Source organism: Neophocaena asiaeorientalis, unplaced genomic scaffold, assembly GCF_003031525.2.
Source record: "Neophocaena asiaeorientalis asiaeorientalis breed wild unplaced genomic scaffold, Neophocaena_asiaeorientalis_V1.1 scaffold473, whole genome shotgun sequence".
Classification (NCBI taxonomy): Eukaryota; Metazoa; Chordata; class Mammalia; order Artiodactyla; family Phocoenidae; genus Neophocaena; species Neophocaena asiaeorientalis.
The window spans coordinates 1,853,360-1,869,418 of record NW_020174935.1 but is presented as its reverse complement, the minus strand read 5'-3'; the positions used below and the strand labels follow the sequence as shown (position 1 = coordinate 1,869,418).

General features: G+C 48.7%; 2 protein-coding genes across 2 annotated transcripts in view; one reads left to right on the top strand and one right to left on the bottom strand.

Moving 5' to 3' along the window:
- GTPBP1 (GTP binding protein 1) overlaps positions 1-3,330 on the bottom strand; it is a 30,441-nt gene extending 27,111 nt beyond the window's left edge. Inside the window, exons 1-2 of the mRNA XM_024761557.1 lie at positions 3,214-3,330; positions 151-1,081 (exon numbers count right to left, since the gene is read on the bottom strand). Of these exons, the coding sequence (XP_024617325.1) occupies positions 151-342 (192 nt within the window). The 5' untranslated portion in view covers positions 343-1,081; positions 3,214-3,330. The remainder of the gene's footprint in view (positions 1-150; positions 1,082-3,213) is intronic.
- Positions 3,331-4,770: 1,440 nt separating this feature from the next.
- On the top strand, positions 4,771-15,545 carry JOSD1 (Josephin domain containing 1). Its single transcript, XM_024761562.1, has 4 exons — positions 4,771-5,532; positions 13,012-13,140; positions 13,269-13,463; positions 14,102-15,545. Exons 1-4 carry the CDS (start codon positions 5,348-5,350, stop codon positions 14,199-14,201), a joined length of 609 nt encoding a protein of 202 aa, XP_024617330.1. The 5' UTR covers positions 4,771-5,347; the 3' UTR covers positions 14,202-15,545.
- Positions 15,546-16,059: the final 514 nt, after the last annotated feature.

Sequence of the window (16,059 nt, the reverse complement as noted above, 5' to 3'; positions counted from 1 at the left end):
GGGAACCCGCCGCGCGTCCCGCACTTACAGGTGGGTAGGCTCGACCTCTCCTGCCCCCGCCGTCGCCCCGGAGACTGCGCGGCCCCACCGCCCGGTACCCCTCGGCGCCCGGACGGTCCCCTCAGCGCCGGCGCCGGCGCCCGGGCCTACCTTGCTGGTGAGGTCCAGCTCCGGTTCGCCGTTGAGCGCCTCGCCGTCCTCGCTGCAGTCCGAGTCGAAGCCGCCGTGGAGCCGGGCGGCAGCCGCCGCGGCCCTGGCCGCCCCCGGAGAGCTGGGCTCGGGGGCGAACATAGAGGCAGGGACCGGCGAGTCCATCGGGAAGCGACTCCGCTCCGCCGCCATCTTTAATAACTTAGGCTAATTCGTAGCCGGCCTCCCCTCCCTCCCCATATCATTTGCCTAATCTATGCGCAGCCCCGCCCCAAACCTTATCAGAATAATTTATGCGACATTTCTCCAGCCGCGTAGAGGATGACACGTATCTCTAGCTAAGAAACAAACGACCAGGCCTCTCAGCCACCAATCGCTGCAGCTCTTTCAAGTACCTAATGAATTATTAATGAGACCCAAAGCCCAACAACAAATGTCTGAGACGTCACGCGCCTTGATCGTAACTTGGGAGGGACAGCACCGTGTCCACGCTACCTGCCAGGAGCCTTCCCGCCAATGGGAGCAGAGCAGAGCACGACTGACACAGCAGCCATACAATGAGAGAAATACACACAACGCTTACCTTCACCGCCCATCACTCTCCTTGTTTTCAGAGGCAGTGCTCAGCTTCCAAATCCTGCTGTTAGGCAGTCGGGGGCGGAGAGCCTTCCGATGATAGACAGGTGAAAGGCCCAATCCAGTCTTCGGACAAGTCCCGCGCCTCGGGCCACCGCCCACGGAGATAGTAAACTGCGCAAGGCGCCTCCCACTCAACTCAGTGACTCCGGGCAGTCACTGAAGACTGATTTTCGACCTGCTGGCAGCCTCCAGGCAATTTTAACACTAGGATCGATGTCTGGAATACTACAGCAGCCAGAGCGCGGCAATTAACTGAACGCTGACCTTAGGGAGAATTCTCCATTCATTGCCTCTGCGGAGAGAGCAGTTACACGACCAAAATGAGGCAACTAGCTCAATAGAGGCCAAAAGTACCTCAACACATTTGTGAACTGTAAGGCCGAGATCTAGAGTCTGTTAAGGTAGTTTCCTATGGATGATTCTTCCTGTGTCATCAGCTGTGTAAAACCCAACCCAAAACACTATCAACAGAAGTTTTACTGTCTTGAATTCCTCTTCCAAAAAACTGAAGAGCTTGATGAAATTAGGGATTAGTCAAACTCTAATAATGCTGGCCATGGCCACTCGTCCCAGGCAGCAAGCAAGAAAGAGCAGCCATTTCAGAAGATAACATACCCAGATTTAGGGGTTTGGAACACAAGATTTTGTGAGCAAGAGGCAGGGTTCCAAAGAGCCTTCAGTTTCAGGGATCTACTTGAGAGTTAAGAGGCAACTTCTTGTTCCTGTTTGCAACTACGATCAAATCTTTTTTTTTTTTTAATATTTGGCTGCACCGCGTCTTAGTTGCATGGCACGCGGGATCTTAGTTGCCGCATGCGGGATCTAGTTCCCCGACCAGGGATTGAACCCAGGCCCCCTGCACTGGGAGCCTGGAGTCTTAACCACTGGGCCACCAGGGAAGTCCCCAATCAAATTTTATCTGTACAAACACAGGTGAGAATCTGGGATGAGAAGCCATCCAACTCCAAAGGTCTTGATAATAGTTCTTCAATTTTTTTTTTTTCTGGTGAAATTGCTCACCGCTATCCTACATATGCCTCTATGAGGTAGATAAAAATATTAAAATCTCAATTTGGCAGAAGAGCCAAATATTGTGGCATTATACTCCAGAATAATATTGATATTTAGAATCTTACCAACTGGCTCTTCCAGAAAAAGTTCAAGTTCAGAATGTGCTGACACCTGATGGTAAGCTAAAAAACATGCCCTTCTCATTACAGGGCTTTACCCAGAAAAAAAAAAATTCTCAGAGAAGGTGCTTCTTGAGTTGAATAGAGAAATCTCAAATCACATTTTAGAGAGGGAATTCCTTACCATCTTTACATCCTCTTTCGGAAGACAGGTTAGAACCTAGGTTCAAATCCTAGGTCCACTATTTACTAGCTATGTGACCTCAAGCAAGTTAATTAACCTCTCTGTGCTTCAGCTGTCATCTCAAAAAAAAAAAAGTACCTACCTAACAAGTTAGCAGTAAATGAGTTAATATAAGTAAAGCACTTAGAAGAACAATGTTTGCAAGCCTCAATTACGAATCATACACAAATATAACTGTAATCCTTATATGGCTTACAGATAATAAAAATTTAAGATGATTCAAAAGTTGTCTGGACGAGGGCAGAGGACTCCCAACCACATGGTAGGCACACAAACATGTTAAGTGATAATTCTGTGTTTAGTGTAATGGTGTTGTTAAAAAGAAACAAGCCCCAAATGGAGTCACTTGTGTTGAGCCCCACCAAGATTTAACACCTAACCTAACTGCAGTTTCAACCTCTATCAGGAGTAGAATCTTAAACCAATCACTCTGGAATTTCCTGAATCAGGTAATCTGCCTGATAAGACCCCTTGCTTCCTATAAGGGAATGTGACCTTCCCTAATACAATCCACTCTTTCTTCTGCCTGTTGAAAACTTTCCATTTTGCACAACTCCTAGGAGCGCCTTTCTATTCACTAGGCGGGATGCTGCCCGATTCATGAGTTGTTTAGTAGGCCAAGTAGATTTTCAGATTTACTCAGTTGATGCTTGTGTTTTAAGTGTTGAGCTGTGTTGAAGCAGGATTAAAGAAATGACTGAATTAAGTGTGATCTTTTCTTTTATTGTTTTTCCAACTTTCTGAACAAAAATCCAAAAGGATAGCAACACTAAAGTGGATGATGAATATTTGCTGAAGCCTTCCACATGTCTTTGGGTAAAAAAAAAGGGAAAACAATCCATGTGGGACTGAGTTCATCTTCCTGACACACACAATGCACTTAACGCCTTAAGAAAACTCAGAGGAAAGCTCTACGGCCGCCACTGTGAGACCAGACGGGAACCCGAAGGCAAAAGGGCAGTGGTCTATGAGTAGCAAGCCGAAATGCGACACCAAGGAACTGAAATAGGATTACTCCACTTGAAACGTGACTCCCGGCGAGGCACTTACCCTCAGAGCTCCCGGAAGGTGAGGGCGGTCGGGCCCACTAAACAAGAGAATTTGCGCCCGACCGCGTCAGTAAGGTGCTTTGAAATCACCTGGCGAACGGCATGCTAGACAAAGATAAAACGGCCAGCGCAAGTGAAACTAGTCCGGGTTCGCGAAAGCACTCGGCCCAAAAAGCCTGATCAGAAAGACGGGAGGGCTGGGGAGAGTCGCGAAGTGTAGCCCCAGGCTGCGTCGCCGCCCCGGAACCGAGCCGACGCCCGTGTGATGAGAGGGGCGGGACAGGCATCGGGGCGGGACTCCCGCCGGTCGCCCGGCCTGCCCAGCCCCGGAGGGAGAGAACAGAGGATCCGGGCACCAGCCGAGGAGCCGGGCACTATTTCTACCTGCGGCGAGTCACCGCTACAGCCGCCGCCGGGCTACCCACCCCACACCGCCAGGGGGCCCAACGCAGCGTGCACCCGCGCAACAGACGCACGGCGGCCGCGACCCCACAGCCGGCGCCGCTGACGTCAGGGTGACGTCAGAGCGGACGCCGCGGCGGGGCGGGAGCTGGGACGGCGAAGGAGGGCGTTTTCGGAGCACGCGCTGGGCTGGGGCCGCTGACGTCGGGCTCAGGTGCGCGCGCTCGCTCGCCCGCCCAAGTGCGGCCCTCGGGGAGGTTGGGGTGGGGGCGGCGAGCTGGGTGGGCCTGGGCCCCCGAGGGCGAGACGAATTGTCCGGCCCCACCCCTCGCGGGCCTGCGCGTCGCAGTGCAGGACCTTCCTTGGGGCTGGGGCCGGACCCGCCGCGCAGCTTCCCTGGGCAGCCTGGTCCTCTGCGGCGGCCCACCCGACCGCCGGAGCTGACAGGAGTTGTCTTCCCCGTAGGGCCGCGGCGAGAGGGCGAGAGTCCGCGCTTTCCGAGGGAGCTGCGCCGGCCTCGGCCCCGCGGGGTCCCACCGCACCCGAGAGGATGGAGAGCCTCCCCCGACGCCCCAGCAGGGCCCGCGATCCCACGCTGGCCGGCCCTCGCTAGCTGCTCGAAATCTGCGTTTTATCCACCACCTATTAGCCCCAGGCTGCGTCGCCGCCCCGGAACCGAGCCGACGCCCGTGTGATGAGAGGGGCGGGACAGGCATCGGGGCGGGACTCCCGCCGGTCGCCCGGCCTGCCCAGCCCCGGAGGGAGAGAACAGAGGATCCGGGCACCAGCCGAGGAGCCGGGCACTATTTCTACCTGCGGCGAGTCACCGCTACAGCCGCCGCCGGGCTACCCACCCCACACCGCCAGGGGGCCCAACGCAGCGTGCACCCGCGCAACAGACGCACGGCGGCCGCGACCCCACAGCCGGCGCCGCTGACGTCAGGGTGACGTCAGAGCGGACGCCGCGGCGGGGCGGGAGCTGGGACGGCGAAGGAGGGCGTTTTCGGAGCACGCGCTGGGCTGGGGCCGCTGACGTCGGGCTCAGGTGCGCGCGCTCGCTCGCCCGCCCAAGTGCGGCCCAGGTGGCGGCTCGCAGCGGGCCGTGGCGAGAGGGTGAGAGTCCGTGCTTTCCGAGGGAGCTGCGCTGTCCTCGGCCCCGCGGGGTCCCACCGCACCCGAGAGGATGGAGAGCCTCCCACGACGCCCCAGCAGGGCCCGCGATCCCACGCTGGCCGGCCCTCGCTAGCTGCTCGAAATCTGCGTTTTATCCACCACCTAGGCCTTGTCTCCTGAGTCAGTGGCGTTGTGGTTCCAAAGAAATGGAAGAAAAGGAGCGATGTGACCGACTCCGTTCGGTCCTCCTGCCTTGAGGCCTGGTTGGCATTTGCAGAAAGGAAAATACAGCAAGAAAATCGTGTGTTTTTGGAAGGGGTAGAAGAGGAAGGTGGAAGAAGGAAAACAAGGTCTTAGATTTTATATGATTTTTTAAAACTTCTGCACTTCGACAGTGGTGGCAAAATACACTAAATCCAAAAGTTATCTTTGTTTTGAGAAGAAGGGGATTATTTTTCCTTTTGATTACGACCTTTTCTCCCCGTGACAAAGCATAAATCATGGACATCAGAAAATAAGGTAGACCTCAGGAACCCTGCAAAGACTGAGAAGCTTACATTCCTCCTCAGGAGGAAAGAAAGGGGTGTTTTTAGCCCTCTCTGGAACCTAAAACGAAAAACATGAGTTGCGTGCCATGGAAAGGAGACAAGGCCAAATCCGAATCATTGGAGCTGTCCCAGGCTGCACCCCTACAAATCTACCATGAGAAACAGCGCAGGGAGCTTTGTGCTCTGCACGCCCTCAATAACGTCTTCCAGGACAGCAATGCCTTCACCCGGGACACGCTGCAAGAGATTTTCCAGAGGTAGGGGACTCCTTCTTGGTGTCTCTATCCTTTTGTGCTCTTTTTGAATTTCTGCGCGTGGGACAGTGTCTCTGCTGCATAAACCTTCGAACCAACAGGGATTGTTAGCTAAATGCTGTTAGCAGGTATAAGGGACACAGGAATGGGAAAGTGAATAATCAGGACCATTTACTGAGCACTTAACAGTGGGCTGGGCACAGTGCTAAGAGCCTCAGTGGTGTTACCCCAAGTGATCCCTTCTACAATCCATTGGAATCTGTGTTGTCATTTCCATTTTATGGATAAAGACGGGGCTCAGAGAAGTTCAGTAATTTGCCCAAGGTAACATAACAAGAGATGAAGTCAGGCTTGAATCCAGGTTTGTTGTTGCTGCACTGTTGACCACTATGCTGTTAATGCCTCTCAAGTCCTGCCCCCAAGGGGTTTAGTCTAGAAGGGGGACAAGGTACGCACACACTCAGTCACCTGTCATCAGAGTTGGAATGTAGTGGGTTCCATAAGAAGGGTATATATACAGCGCTCAGCTTTTCTACGAGGCCGTGTGCTGGGGTTGGTGCTTTTCACATGGTGTTTTGTGTAGCTCTCCTCACAGTAGATTTACTGTCTCTATTTTACTGATAAAGAAACCGAAAGAAAGGTCAGGTAATTTGTCCAAATAGCTTCTAAGTAGCAAAGCTGTGATTTGAAGCTGACTCTAGGTCCCCTCCCCTTTCTACTTCATTCTAGAGGGCCTTTCTTATCCACTTTCCAAATGCTACCGGACAGGTTGATAGAAGTTCAGCTTTCTTCTGTCAGCTCTGATGTTCTAAAATTCTTCTCTCAAAGGGTATGAGAAATGGTTCTGCAGTGGCTGGTTCAGCACGTGTGCTGTCCATAGCAACTCTGACAGTGCGCCCGTCTCACTACGCCAGCTTATAAAGAGTTATCCCGCTCAATTCTCAGTGCAGAGAAAGCCCAAGAATTCTTCAAGCAATGTGTATTGGCAGTTCCAGAAGACCCTTCTCTGACTCCATTCAAAAATGAAATGATTGCCCCAGAGGGCCTGAATTACAGCTGGGAACAACCTATTTGGGGTGATTTATGAAGCATAGGTATGGACCACTTACCCTGAAAGAACCGTAGGCCCTCTCTTAAAAGAATGTTAATCCCAGTGGGCTGACAAAATTGTAATGAGAGTAATTATTTTCCAGTGTCAGTAATAAGCATAGTAATGCCTTAGCAGGGCAGATGTGTCCTTTGCATCGTGGCCATCATCTGGCAAGTAGAATGAACTCTTCTCAGGAAACAGGGCCCTGGGAGGTGAGATAACTTGTCTCAGATTGCTAGGTCATATAGCTGAAAGCAGAAAGGAGGCCAGTCCATTAGACTGCTTCCTTTTGGCAGCCATTAATATATCTTCTTCTCCTAATTGGATATTTTCAGATTATTTCCTAATCAAAGTCTAGGGAGAAGAAAAAGACTGACAGTGAGTCCTTGAACTTGCTTGGTACTTGGTACTCTGTGACAGCCCTGCAACAACTTTATCAGCAGTGATCCTAGGAAACTAGGTTTCCATTTAAGCAATTTGCCCAGTTTCACTCACTAGTCAATGTCAATTCCAAGATTCGGTGTGTCCATTCAGAAGTTTTCCACTTCTCTGAATTTGGCCTGGACCTGACATGATGGTGATCACTAACACAGATGAACACTCACTCTGTGCAAAGCACTGTTCTGAGTGCGTTCCTTGTGTTCACTCACTCCTGACACCAATCTTAAGGGTAGATCCTGGGACTTCCTTGGCGGTCCAGTGGTTAAGACTCCGCATTTCCAGTGCAGTGGGCACCGGTTGGATCCCTGGTCAGGGAGATAACATCCCACATGCTGTGCGGCCAAAAAAAAAGAAAGGTAGATCCTGTTATTTTTCATCTTTCTAGATGAGGGAACAGAGTTCACAGAGCTATTAGTTGCAGGATTTGGTCCCAAGCTTTGTGAATGGAGGGCCTGCTTTCCTATCTGCTCTGCTACTTCCTGAGTATTGGGAAGGCGTCTCAGAGCAATTACATCATCAGTAGCTGTTCACCCTGCTAGGAAGTTGGGCCTGGGTTTGAAGATGTGGACTATAAGCTGTTTGTGGATAATAGCAGGACTTTTTCAGCTATGTTTTCCCTGAATGAAAGAATGCTAAGTATTTGCTAAACGCTCACATGGAACCAAAGTTCTGTTCCTGGCTGTTGAAGCTTTAGGAAGTTGTACTACATTTCCCCAGGTACCTGTCAGCACAAGACCCACCTCAGAGTAACAGCAGACCAGTACATGTGAGAATATATGTACCCCACCACTCCAGAGGTGGAATTCTGTATGGAGTATTTAATATGGGAAGATTCGGTGTGGATAAATAGAAACAAGTGTGAAAGGGAGGAGAGGAAAGAACAAAGGGAGGAGAGGTGAGGGAGAGGAGATAGAATTTTTTAAACGAGAAACATTTACTAGCTGCCTTCAGTATGCCAGGCACCACTACACACGGTAGAGAAAACAAGCTGAACAAGACTTAGCTGCTGAGAAGTACGTCTTAGAACCATCCATTGACCCGGCCTTGAGAAAAGACTGAAGTGAATTTAGAACCATGGAATTCAGAGCAATCTAAAGGGAGAAAGATAATCTATTTGGATGTTAACAGAAAAGAAGAGTAACGTTGGCAGTAACGTTAACTAGATAATTTTTAATTCCCAGATCTTAAGTTCTATGCTGTTTTGAAGATGTGGCTGAGGCATGGTAGAGATGGGACACAATTTTTGATTAATGCCGTTTGTTGAGAGGAAGTTCATTCTAGCAGTTGAATTTTAGCCAGACAGAATACAAAAGCAGGGTGGAGTTTCAATGCAGTGGTGGGTATGAGATGACTCATGGTTGGAATAGAAATGAATAGGACTTTAGACAGGACTAAGCTAATGACTCGGAGCAGCGCAGGAACAGGCAAGAGAGGAGTCAGGTGTGACAGGCTCAATCCAGGATTTGAAGATAGTGGTCACAAAGAGATCATCGGTTTGAAAAGGATGAACAACTGCAATTGGAGAAAAGGTCAGACTCTAAGAGATTATAGATACCGGTGAACATCCTCTACCACAGAGAAGCCCTCCTGCCTCCCCGTTAAAAAGTCCCTGAGCACACATTTAAAGGAAGGCGCCACCTTTAAAGGTATGGCGGTTGTAAATGGAGGAAAGGTGTTGGTGAGCGTTAACCTCTAGAGATTTAAATTTTCTCATCCAAGGGCCGGGCAGACGCCTCTTCCTCCTCCTCATCATCGCCAGCACCTACAGAGTACTTTTGTGTGCCTGGCGCTGTGATCTGTGCTTTATGTATTTAATAATTTAAAAACACGTTAGGAAGTTCTGAGCCATATTTTCTAAGGTCACACCTCAGAACTTATAAAAAGGAAAAAATTAAGGGAAAAAAGGAATCTTGATGACATGTTTCCACATCTCCTTTTCATTCAAACCTGAAACATCACCTTAGCCAGACACAGTGGTAACTATAAGAGAGGACCAGAGACTTAACTGAGGGCACAGACATCAGTGGAGAGACCTGGACTAGAACCCATCTTCTCAGTTGTAGATCACTTCAAATCTTATGGCTCTAACCTCTGCCTATGGTGACAAAAATGAGAGGCTAGCGTACAGTCCAGAATTTCCGTGGAAATAATTAAGACAGTCCTGAATAGGAGTTTGCCGAGGAGTCTCAAGAAAACATTCCACTGGGACAGAGTAGAATTCCCATGGAATTCAGTGGGATCAGTGTGTTGAAATATCCAGAAGACTGTTCATTGTAGCTTTAGGTTTAGAGGTGGAATCCTAGCTCTGCCACTCACTAGCTGTATATGACTGTACAAGTCACCATAACCTCTTTGTACCTCAGCTTCCTTACTTACACTACGGGGTTAATTTCTATCTCAAGATTGTTGGAAGGATTAAGTGATAAATCTCATAAAAATAGCTAACACAGTGGGCACTTGATTATTGTCAAAGTAAAAACAAGCCCTGGTGTAATGGGCACACTGGATGGATCCCACTTACTCAAATGGCCACTCTTCTAGGAGTGAGATGGAAACCATTCTTAGCATTTCCTATATTGATTGGTTTGACAGACACGTGGTTATGCAGTTGCCAGTGCCCAGCTGTGAGAGATACAGAGGAGATGAGTCATCCCCTTTGCTTCGGGAATTTACTATTTTGTTGGACACGTACAAAATAAAGGAATTCTTCAGTGGTCCTATAAGATAGGAATCATTCCCATTTTTACAGAGAAGCTAACAGGCATGGAGACTAAATCTCAGAATTGATACTGATTCTGCTTGGATGTGAACTCAGATGTGTGTGGTCCTCCTGATCTCCCTCCTTTTTCTACTGCCCTGGAGCCAGGAAGGATTCCATAGAAGAGGTAGGATGTTAGGTTGAGCTTGAAGAAGCTTTAGGATTTAGCTTGAAACAGGAACTAGGATAAAAGAAGAGAGGCCACATGGTCATGGTGCCTGAAGTACACTAAGCCCAATGAAAGGGAAACAGCAGGTCAAGTGGGGCTGGGAGGGTTGGAGTTGGCCAACCAGGCAACTGGCTCCACTGACAGTTCTTATGTAAGTGAGTGAAATGATACCTTGGTGAAGGTGGCAGGAACATAAAGGCTGAATAGGTGGAAGGAGCATTTGGAAGCAAGGAGGTCAATTTAGGAACCTGTGTCCAAAAGTCCAGGTGTGGGACTTCTCTGGTGGTCCAGTGGTTAAGACGCTTCCAGTACAGGGGACGAGGGCTCGATGCCTGGTCGGGGAACTAAGATCCCACATGTTGCATGGTGCAGCCAAAAGATTTAAAAAAATTTGTTTAAATCCAGGTGTGAGGTGAGGAGCCTCCAGTTAGGGGAGAGATAGTAGGAATAGACAGGCAAGGATTTGAATCTGAGATTGATGTAGAACAGGGAGAAGAGACACTTGGAACACTAGCCCTAGAAGGTACACCTCAAAAAAAAATGTGTGGTCAAACCTGTTTGGGAGCTGAAACCTTTTGTACACCCTCTCCCCGAGACTCAAGGTAAATATTAGCATATTAGGGGCTTCAAGAAAACCTGTAGGAAACCTGTTTACTTGATTCATTCAGCTATTGTATTAAATGCCTCCGTGATCCTCTGAGGAGCGCATTGCAGGGAAACGCAGCACTAAGGTTTGAGCTTGGTAGGGAGTTAGATGGTGAAAGAGGTGGAGGACTCAGCAGTTTCTTTGCTGGAACCTTCGTGCGTCTACTGGCTGGAGACTTCTCTGAAGGTATTGAGAAGCTACTGAAAAGTTGGTGAAGGGAGAGTAACTTGATATGTCTTGAGATAGACTTTCATATGCTTTCTCATTTAATCCAAGTGCCCAAGAACCCACTGAGAGCCTTTGTCCTGTTAAGCTACATTTTAGGCCCAGGCCAAGGGACTCAGCTGGCCTTTCCACTTATCAGCCCACCGCCACCAGCCACTCTGATTCATGAGTCCTTGCCGTAAGACAGCAAGCAGAACTTTGGATTCAAACAAACCCGAGTTTGAATCCTAGTTCTGTCATCTATAAGGGAAGTGATCACGGGCTAGTCATTTTAAATCACCAAACTTCAGTTTCTAAACCCATAAAATGGTAATAATTCATAGCTTCTTATGGGTTTATTGTGAGGATTAAATGAGATACATATATGAAAGCATCTATCATCAGGCATGGCAGAGAAGTTTTCACTAAATGGTATTTATTGTCACAGGTAAAACAAAGTTTGGTTGCAGAGTGGAGTTTAGTGTCCTCAGATCCCCTTCTTTGCTAACTCTGGAGGCTAGCATATAAGCCCTTATTATTTTAAGGGTCTGCTAATATTTACAGGGCAAGAGAGAGGGAAAACAAAATAAACATGGAAAACGTTTCAACAAACGTCCCTCGAGCACCTATCACGTGCCAGGTATTCTTTGAGGTCTGGTGATGGGTAGAGAAGGCCCCTGCTGTCTTTCTAGTGTGGAAAAACACGCAAGTCAGAAAACATGTCCAGTAGTAACACGAGCTATAATTAAATTAAAGCAGGTGGATGTAAGAGGAAATGACTGGGAGAAACGTAAGGTTGGGTGGTCAGAAAAGGCCTCTAGGGCAATAACACTTGAGACCCAAAAAATGAGGAGCAGAGCAAGTGGAGATCTAGGGGAAGAGGATTCCAGACCGCGGGAACAGTGAGTGCAAAGGCCTTCCAGTGAGAAGGAGCTTTGTGTGTTCAGACTGCAGAGAGAAGGTGTTTGTGCTAAGAGGTAGGGATGAGGTCAGCAGAATCCTAAGGGCCTTGCAGGCCAGAGGAAGTAGTTTAGATGGTATTTAAGTGCTTTGGGAGCCTTGGAGGGTTTAAGTAGTAGCAGGAGTATGTTTTATGTTGGAAAAATATCAGTATGGTTGCTGTATATAGAGTATAAGATTTCTTAAGTTTTTAGAGTTGACCTAAAGATCTGATTCTCTCCTGGAGATGGCATTTAGCAACCTCCTAGACATCCGCTCTCCACTTTTATTCCTGAGGAACTCACGTCATTTCCCTTCCTCCCCTTCACACAGAGGTGAAAGGCATGCTGCCCCTTCCTTCAAGATGGCCTTTCCTCAGGTGCTGGCCTGCGCCGCCTATGAAATCAAATTAATAGCGTTGGGAATGCCTTCAGAACTGACCTTGTCATGAGATGGAGGAGTGGCTAAAGAGGCCTGGGCAAAGGTGGCTTAAAGCCAGTGAGCAAACCACACTGCAGTTGAGTTTTGTTTATCTGGTACAAAATTTTTTTCCAATTTGTGTTTGTGTGTTTTTTTTTAATTCAGGTATTTTACACACGTGTATATTCAGAATACCTTTAGGTGGTTCATGAATTTCAGTTTAATATGGGCCTTACTACTTTATATTGCCTTATGTGGCCCCAGTTCATACATTTATGTTACCTGTCTGAGCCCCTGTAGGCCTTTGAGTATTTAATGATTGATGATTACCAAGTATGCGAGCCTTAAACAGAAAGCATTTAAAGTGTAAGAAGTAAGAGTAAGAAATACTACCCATGCAATCAAACTATCAAATACCATTTTTAATGTTTTAAAAAAAGGCTGTATCAAGGCAGGAAGATCAGCAAGGAAGAAGACTGCAGAAATGGGAAGACTGGGGATTTCATAGATGAGACTTCTTCGTGGAACATTCTCTGTATCCATTGAATTCACTGGAGACACACTTTCTAAATGGCAGGCAGATAGGCCCCACTGCTACTGAATTATTGTTTTTCATAAAAGGAAAGGTAATCCCTAGGGAAGCAGGAGCCCAGACTTCCAAATACTTTGGTAAAAACTCGTTACGTTTACTTGAATGGGAGGAAACAAGCTTCCAGGTGCCGTGGTGTAAAGTGCTCTTTTGTCCCTGCCAGTGCAGGGCCGGGGGGGGTTAGGTTGACCAGCAAGTCTCAGCTTTCCTCCTTTCACATTTGCAGGTTGTCTCCAAACACCATGGTGACCCCCCACAAGAAGAGCATGCTGGGAAATGGGAACTACGATGTGAACGTCATTATGGCAGCACTTCAAACCAAAGGCTATGAAGCTGTTTGGTGGGACAAGCGCAGGTAATTGAACCAGGCTTGACTTGATGAGAACTGGCATTCAGCCGGGGAGGTGGCCAGTGGTGGTGTTACAGCCGGGGAATCCGGGGGAGTTGGCTGCTGCAGAGCCCGACACCGTTTCTGTTCTGCAGGGATGTCGGCGCCATTGCTCTCACTAACGTTATGGGCTTCATCATGAATCTGCCCTCCAGCCTGTGTTGGGGTCCACTGAAGTTGCCACTCAAAAGGCAGCACTGGATCTGTGTTCGAGAGGTGGGAGGTGCCTACTACAACCTCGACTCCAAACTGAAGATGCCCGAATGGATTGGAGGCGAGGGCGAGCTCAGGTACCTGTGTGGCTGATGTAGTGGCAAGTTAAGCTTATCTTTGGACAAAGGAAATGAAATTCCTAGTTCCTTGGGTCCTCTCCTTATTGTCACTTAGAATCATAGGGTTTCAGACTTTAAAAAGACCTGAATCTCTGATGGCCCATGAAGACGTTAAATCCCATTGGTAGAGAAGTCCCATTACCTGGGATGCTGGCTTCCTAGTCTGGCGGGACTGGCATTGTAACATTCTCCCAACTTGACAGTATAGCTGCCAGTTCAATGAAAGGAAGGCAAACATTTGAGCCAGAGGGGGCTAAATTTCCCTGGAACCAAAGAAGAAACTCCTCCTCCTCCTTATTTTATTTTATTTTATTTTTTACAATTATAAGTCCTTTAGAGTACTTTGGGCTCTGTTCCTCACAGAACTGGCTACTGTTGGCAGTAACATATGAGGATGAGCGGAAATTTAACTGGACAGATTGAGGGGTAACCAAATGTGGACTCCTCCAAGAACAGATCACTACTAGAGTGTGTTTAGGGCAGCCAAGGGTATAAATAACAAGGGTCCTGTCTGGCGAACATGTGGCCCCAAGACTGGAGTTTGCAATTTTACTAGCATTTTCATTTTCTCTTTCATCTACCCTTTTTTCCTGTAGGAAATTTTTAAAACATCATTTGCGAGGAAAGAACTGTGAACTCCTGCTGGTGGTACCAGAAGAGGTGGAGGCCCATCAGAGTTGGAGCGCTGATGTGTAACACAGTTCTACCCAGCCTCCCCTCACCTCAACCCCCGAAATCCTCTGTGATGTGCTGTGGCCTCTACAGTGGGTCTGCCCTTGCCACGTCCCCAAACATCTCATCGGGTTTTTCCCGTCAGATTTGACAGTGCAATAGGACAGACACGTAGACTGTTACAGAACCAACCAGCGTTACTTGTTCTGGGAAAGGAAAGTAGGAGCTCTGTGTGCTTAAGGCAAGCTATGGAAGACTTTTGTTTTATTTAAGAGAGGAGAAAGAAAGGTGGGTCTTAGCTTATTTCCCCGTTTCTCTGAGGACTTGCCAGAGGCTCTGCTGGAGCTCACTGCTGCTCTGACTCACCTGGAGATGCTGCCTTCACTTCCCCTTTCCTGGCAACCAGTGGGTCTGAAGACACAGTACAGGCAAAGCCCATGCTGACGGGTTTGAAGGACTTAGAGCAAAAAGGCCTCTCAGGAAACCATCTCCAAAACTGCAGCAGCAGTACAGCATGCTGTCTCCAACCCTTAATGCCGCCCTTACCCCATTTTTAAGAGTGGTTTATGGCCATCCTTGGAGTTTTATAATGAAAAGTTCTCTAATATTCCATGCCGGGCGGTTGAATCCTGCGATATTCTGGTGTGACAGGATGAGCTAGATACCTAAGAGGATGTGGCCAGAACCAGGCTGGGGCAGGCATGGACAGCCTGTCCGCCTCACTCCAGCATCATCCCTCCCACTTCACTCCATTGCACTGGTTTAGGAGGCTTTGAGGCACAAGATAGGCAAAAGGGCAGTTTTCCCAGCTGACCCACCCTGGCAAAAATCAGGAAAAAATAAGACTGCCTTTGACATCAAATTCTACTAGTTTGAGACAGAGTTGGGCAAGGAAAGTGTTGGGAAGATAAGCCTTCAGAGACTTGGAGCAGCTAGAATGGGTAGAAGTCCTAGGCTTGGAGTCACTGTAGTGACAAGAAGCATAGCCCTCACATTGGGTGGGTATGTGCGTTACGCTTTGTCATCTCTCTGTAGCTTCCTTTACAGATCAACTGAGAATGGACCTGCCCCCTACCTCTTTAAATAGTTGTAGGCCACTTTTCTCCCCGTAACTTGGGAAAACAAAAGGAGAAGTAAGGGTCATACTACACCGCCTGTCACCACAGTGGCTGTGGTTGTCTCAGGGCAGGCGGGCAGGCAAGGATGGCCTGTCCAGCCCTCACAGGTCAGTGGTTTCGGCAGGTCTGAGAGCTGCCCCACTGGCCAGACCTCTCCAATAGCAGAGCCAGCCTGGGGCTTGCATGTCCAGCCTGAGCAAGCTTAACGGGATGAAGCTGAGGCTTTCTCCCCACTGTGACTGGAGTGCATGTTTACGCCAGCACTTTCTCTGCACATGTATCTTCCATCCAACAAGGCCATTTTTTCTACTGAGTAACAGAGGCCACCAAGCGGCAACTGCATTACACCCTCTCAGCAAGTGGCCGCATTGTCTTCTGCACCATTTTCTACACCAGACCTGCTTGGCACCACAGGGAGCTCTTCGCCCCCGCACAATGACATTCCAACCACCACCAGCCAGAAGTTACAGCCAACCTTGCTCATTGTCACAAGCAGGACCTTGGGTCCATCGGCACTGTCAGTGATGTAAGCCATTTCCTGGGAGGAGACGGAAACTCCTCGCCACCAATCTGCTTGGGCCTGTGCAAATGGCACTTCAAAGGAGTCCCCATGCACTTGGAGTCTGTGAGCCAGTGGGATATGTGCAAAGACGCGTAAACATTTCAGGGCTGGTTTCTCTGTTCGTATCCAATTCTGGTGCTTAGGAACAGGGACCTATGCTGATGCCCAAGGGCAAAAAGCCCCACTTCCTTTAAGAAAGGGG

Coding starts and splice junctions, on each gene's coding strand:
- JOSD1 (XM_024761562.1), top strand. CDS start 5,348: ATGAGTTGCGTGCCATGGAAAGGAGACAAGGCCAAATCCGAATCATTG. Junction 5,533..13,011: donor CTGCAAGAGATTTTCCAGAG/GTAGGGGACTCC, acceptor TCACATTTGCAG/GTTGTCTCCAAACACCATGG. Junction 13,464..14,101: donor GGAGGCGAGGGCGAGCTCAG/GTACCTGTGTGG, acceptor TTTTTCCTGTAG/GAAATTTTTAAAACATCATT.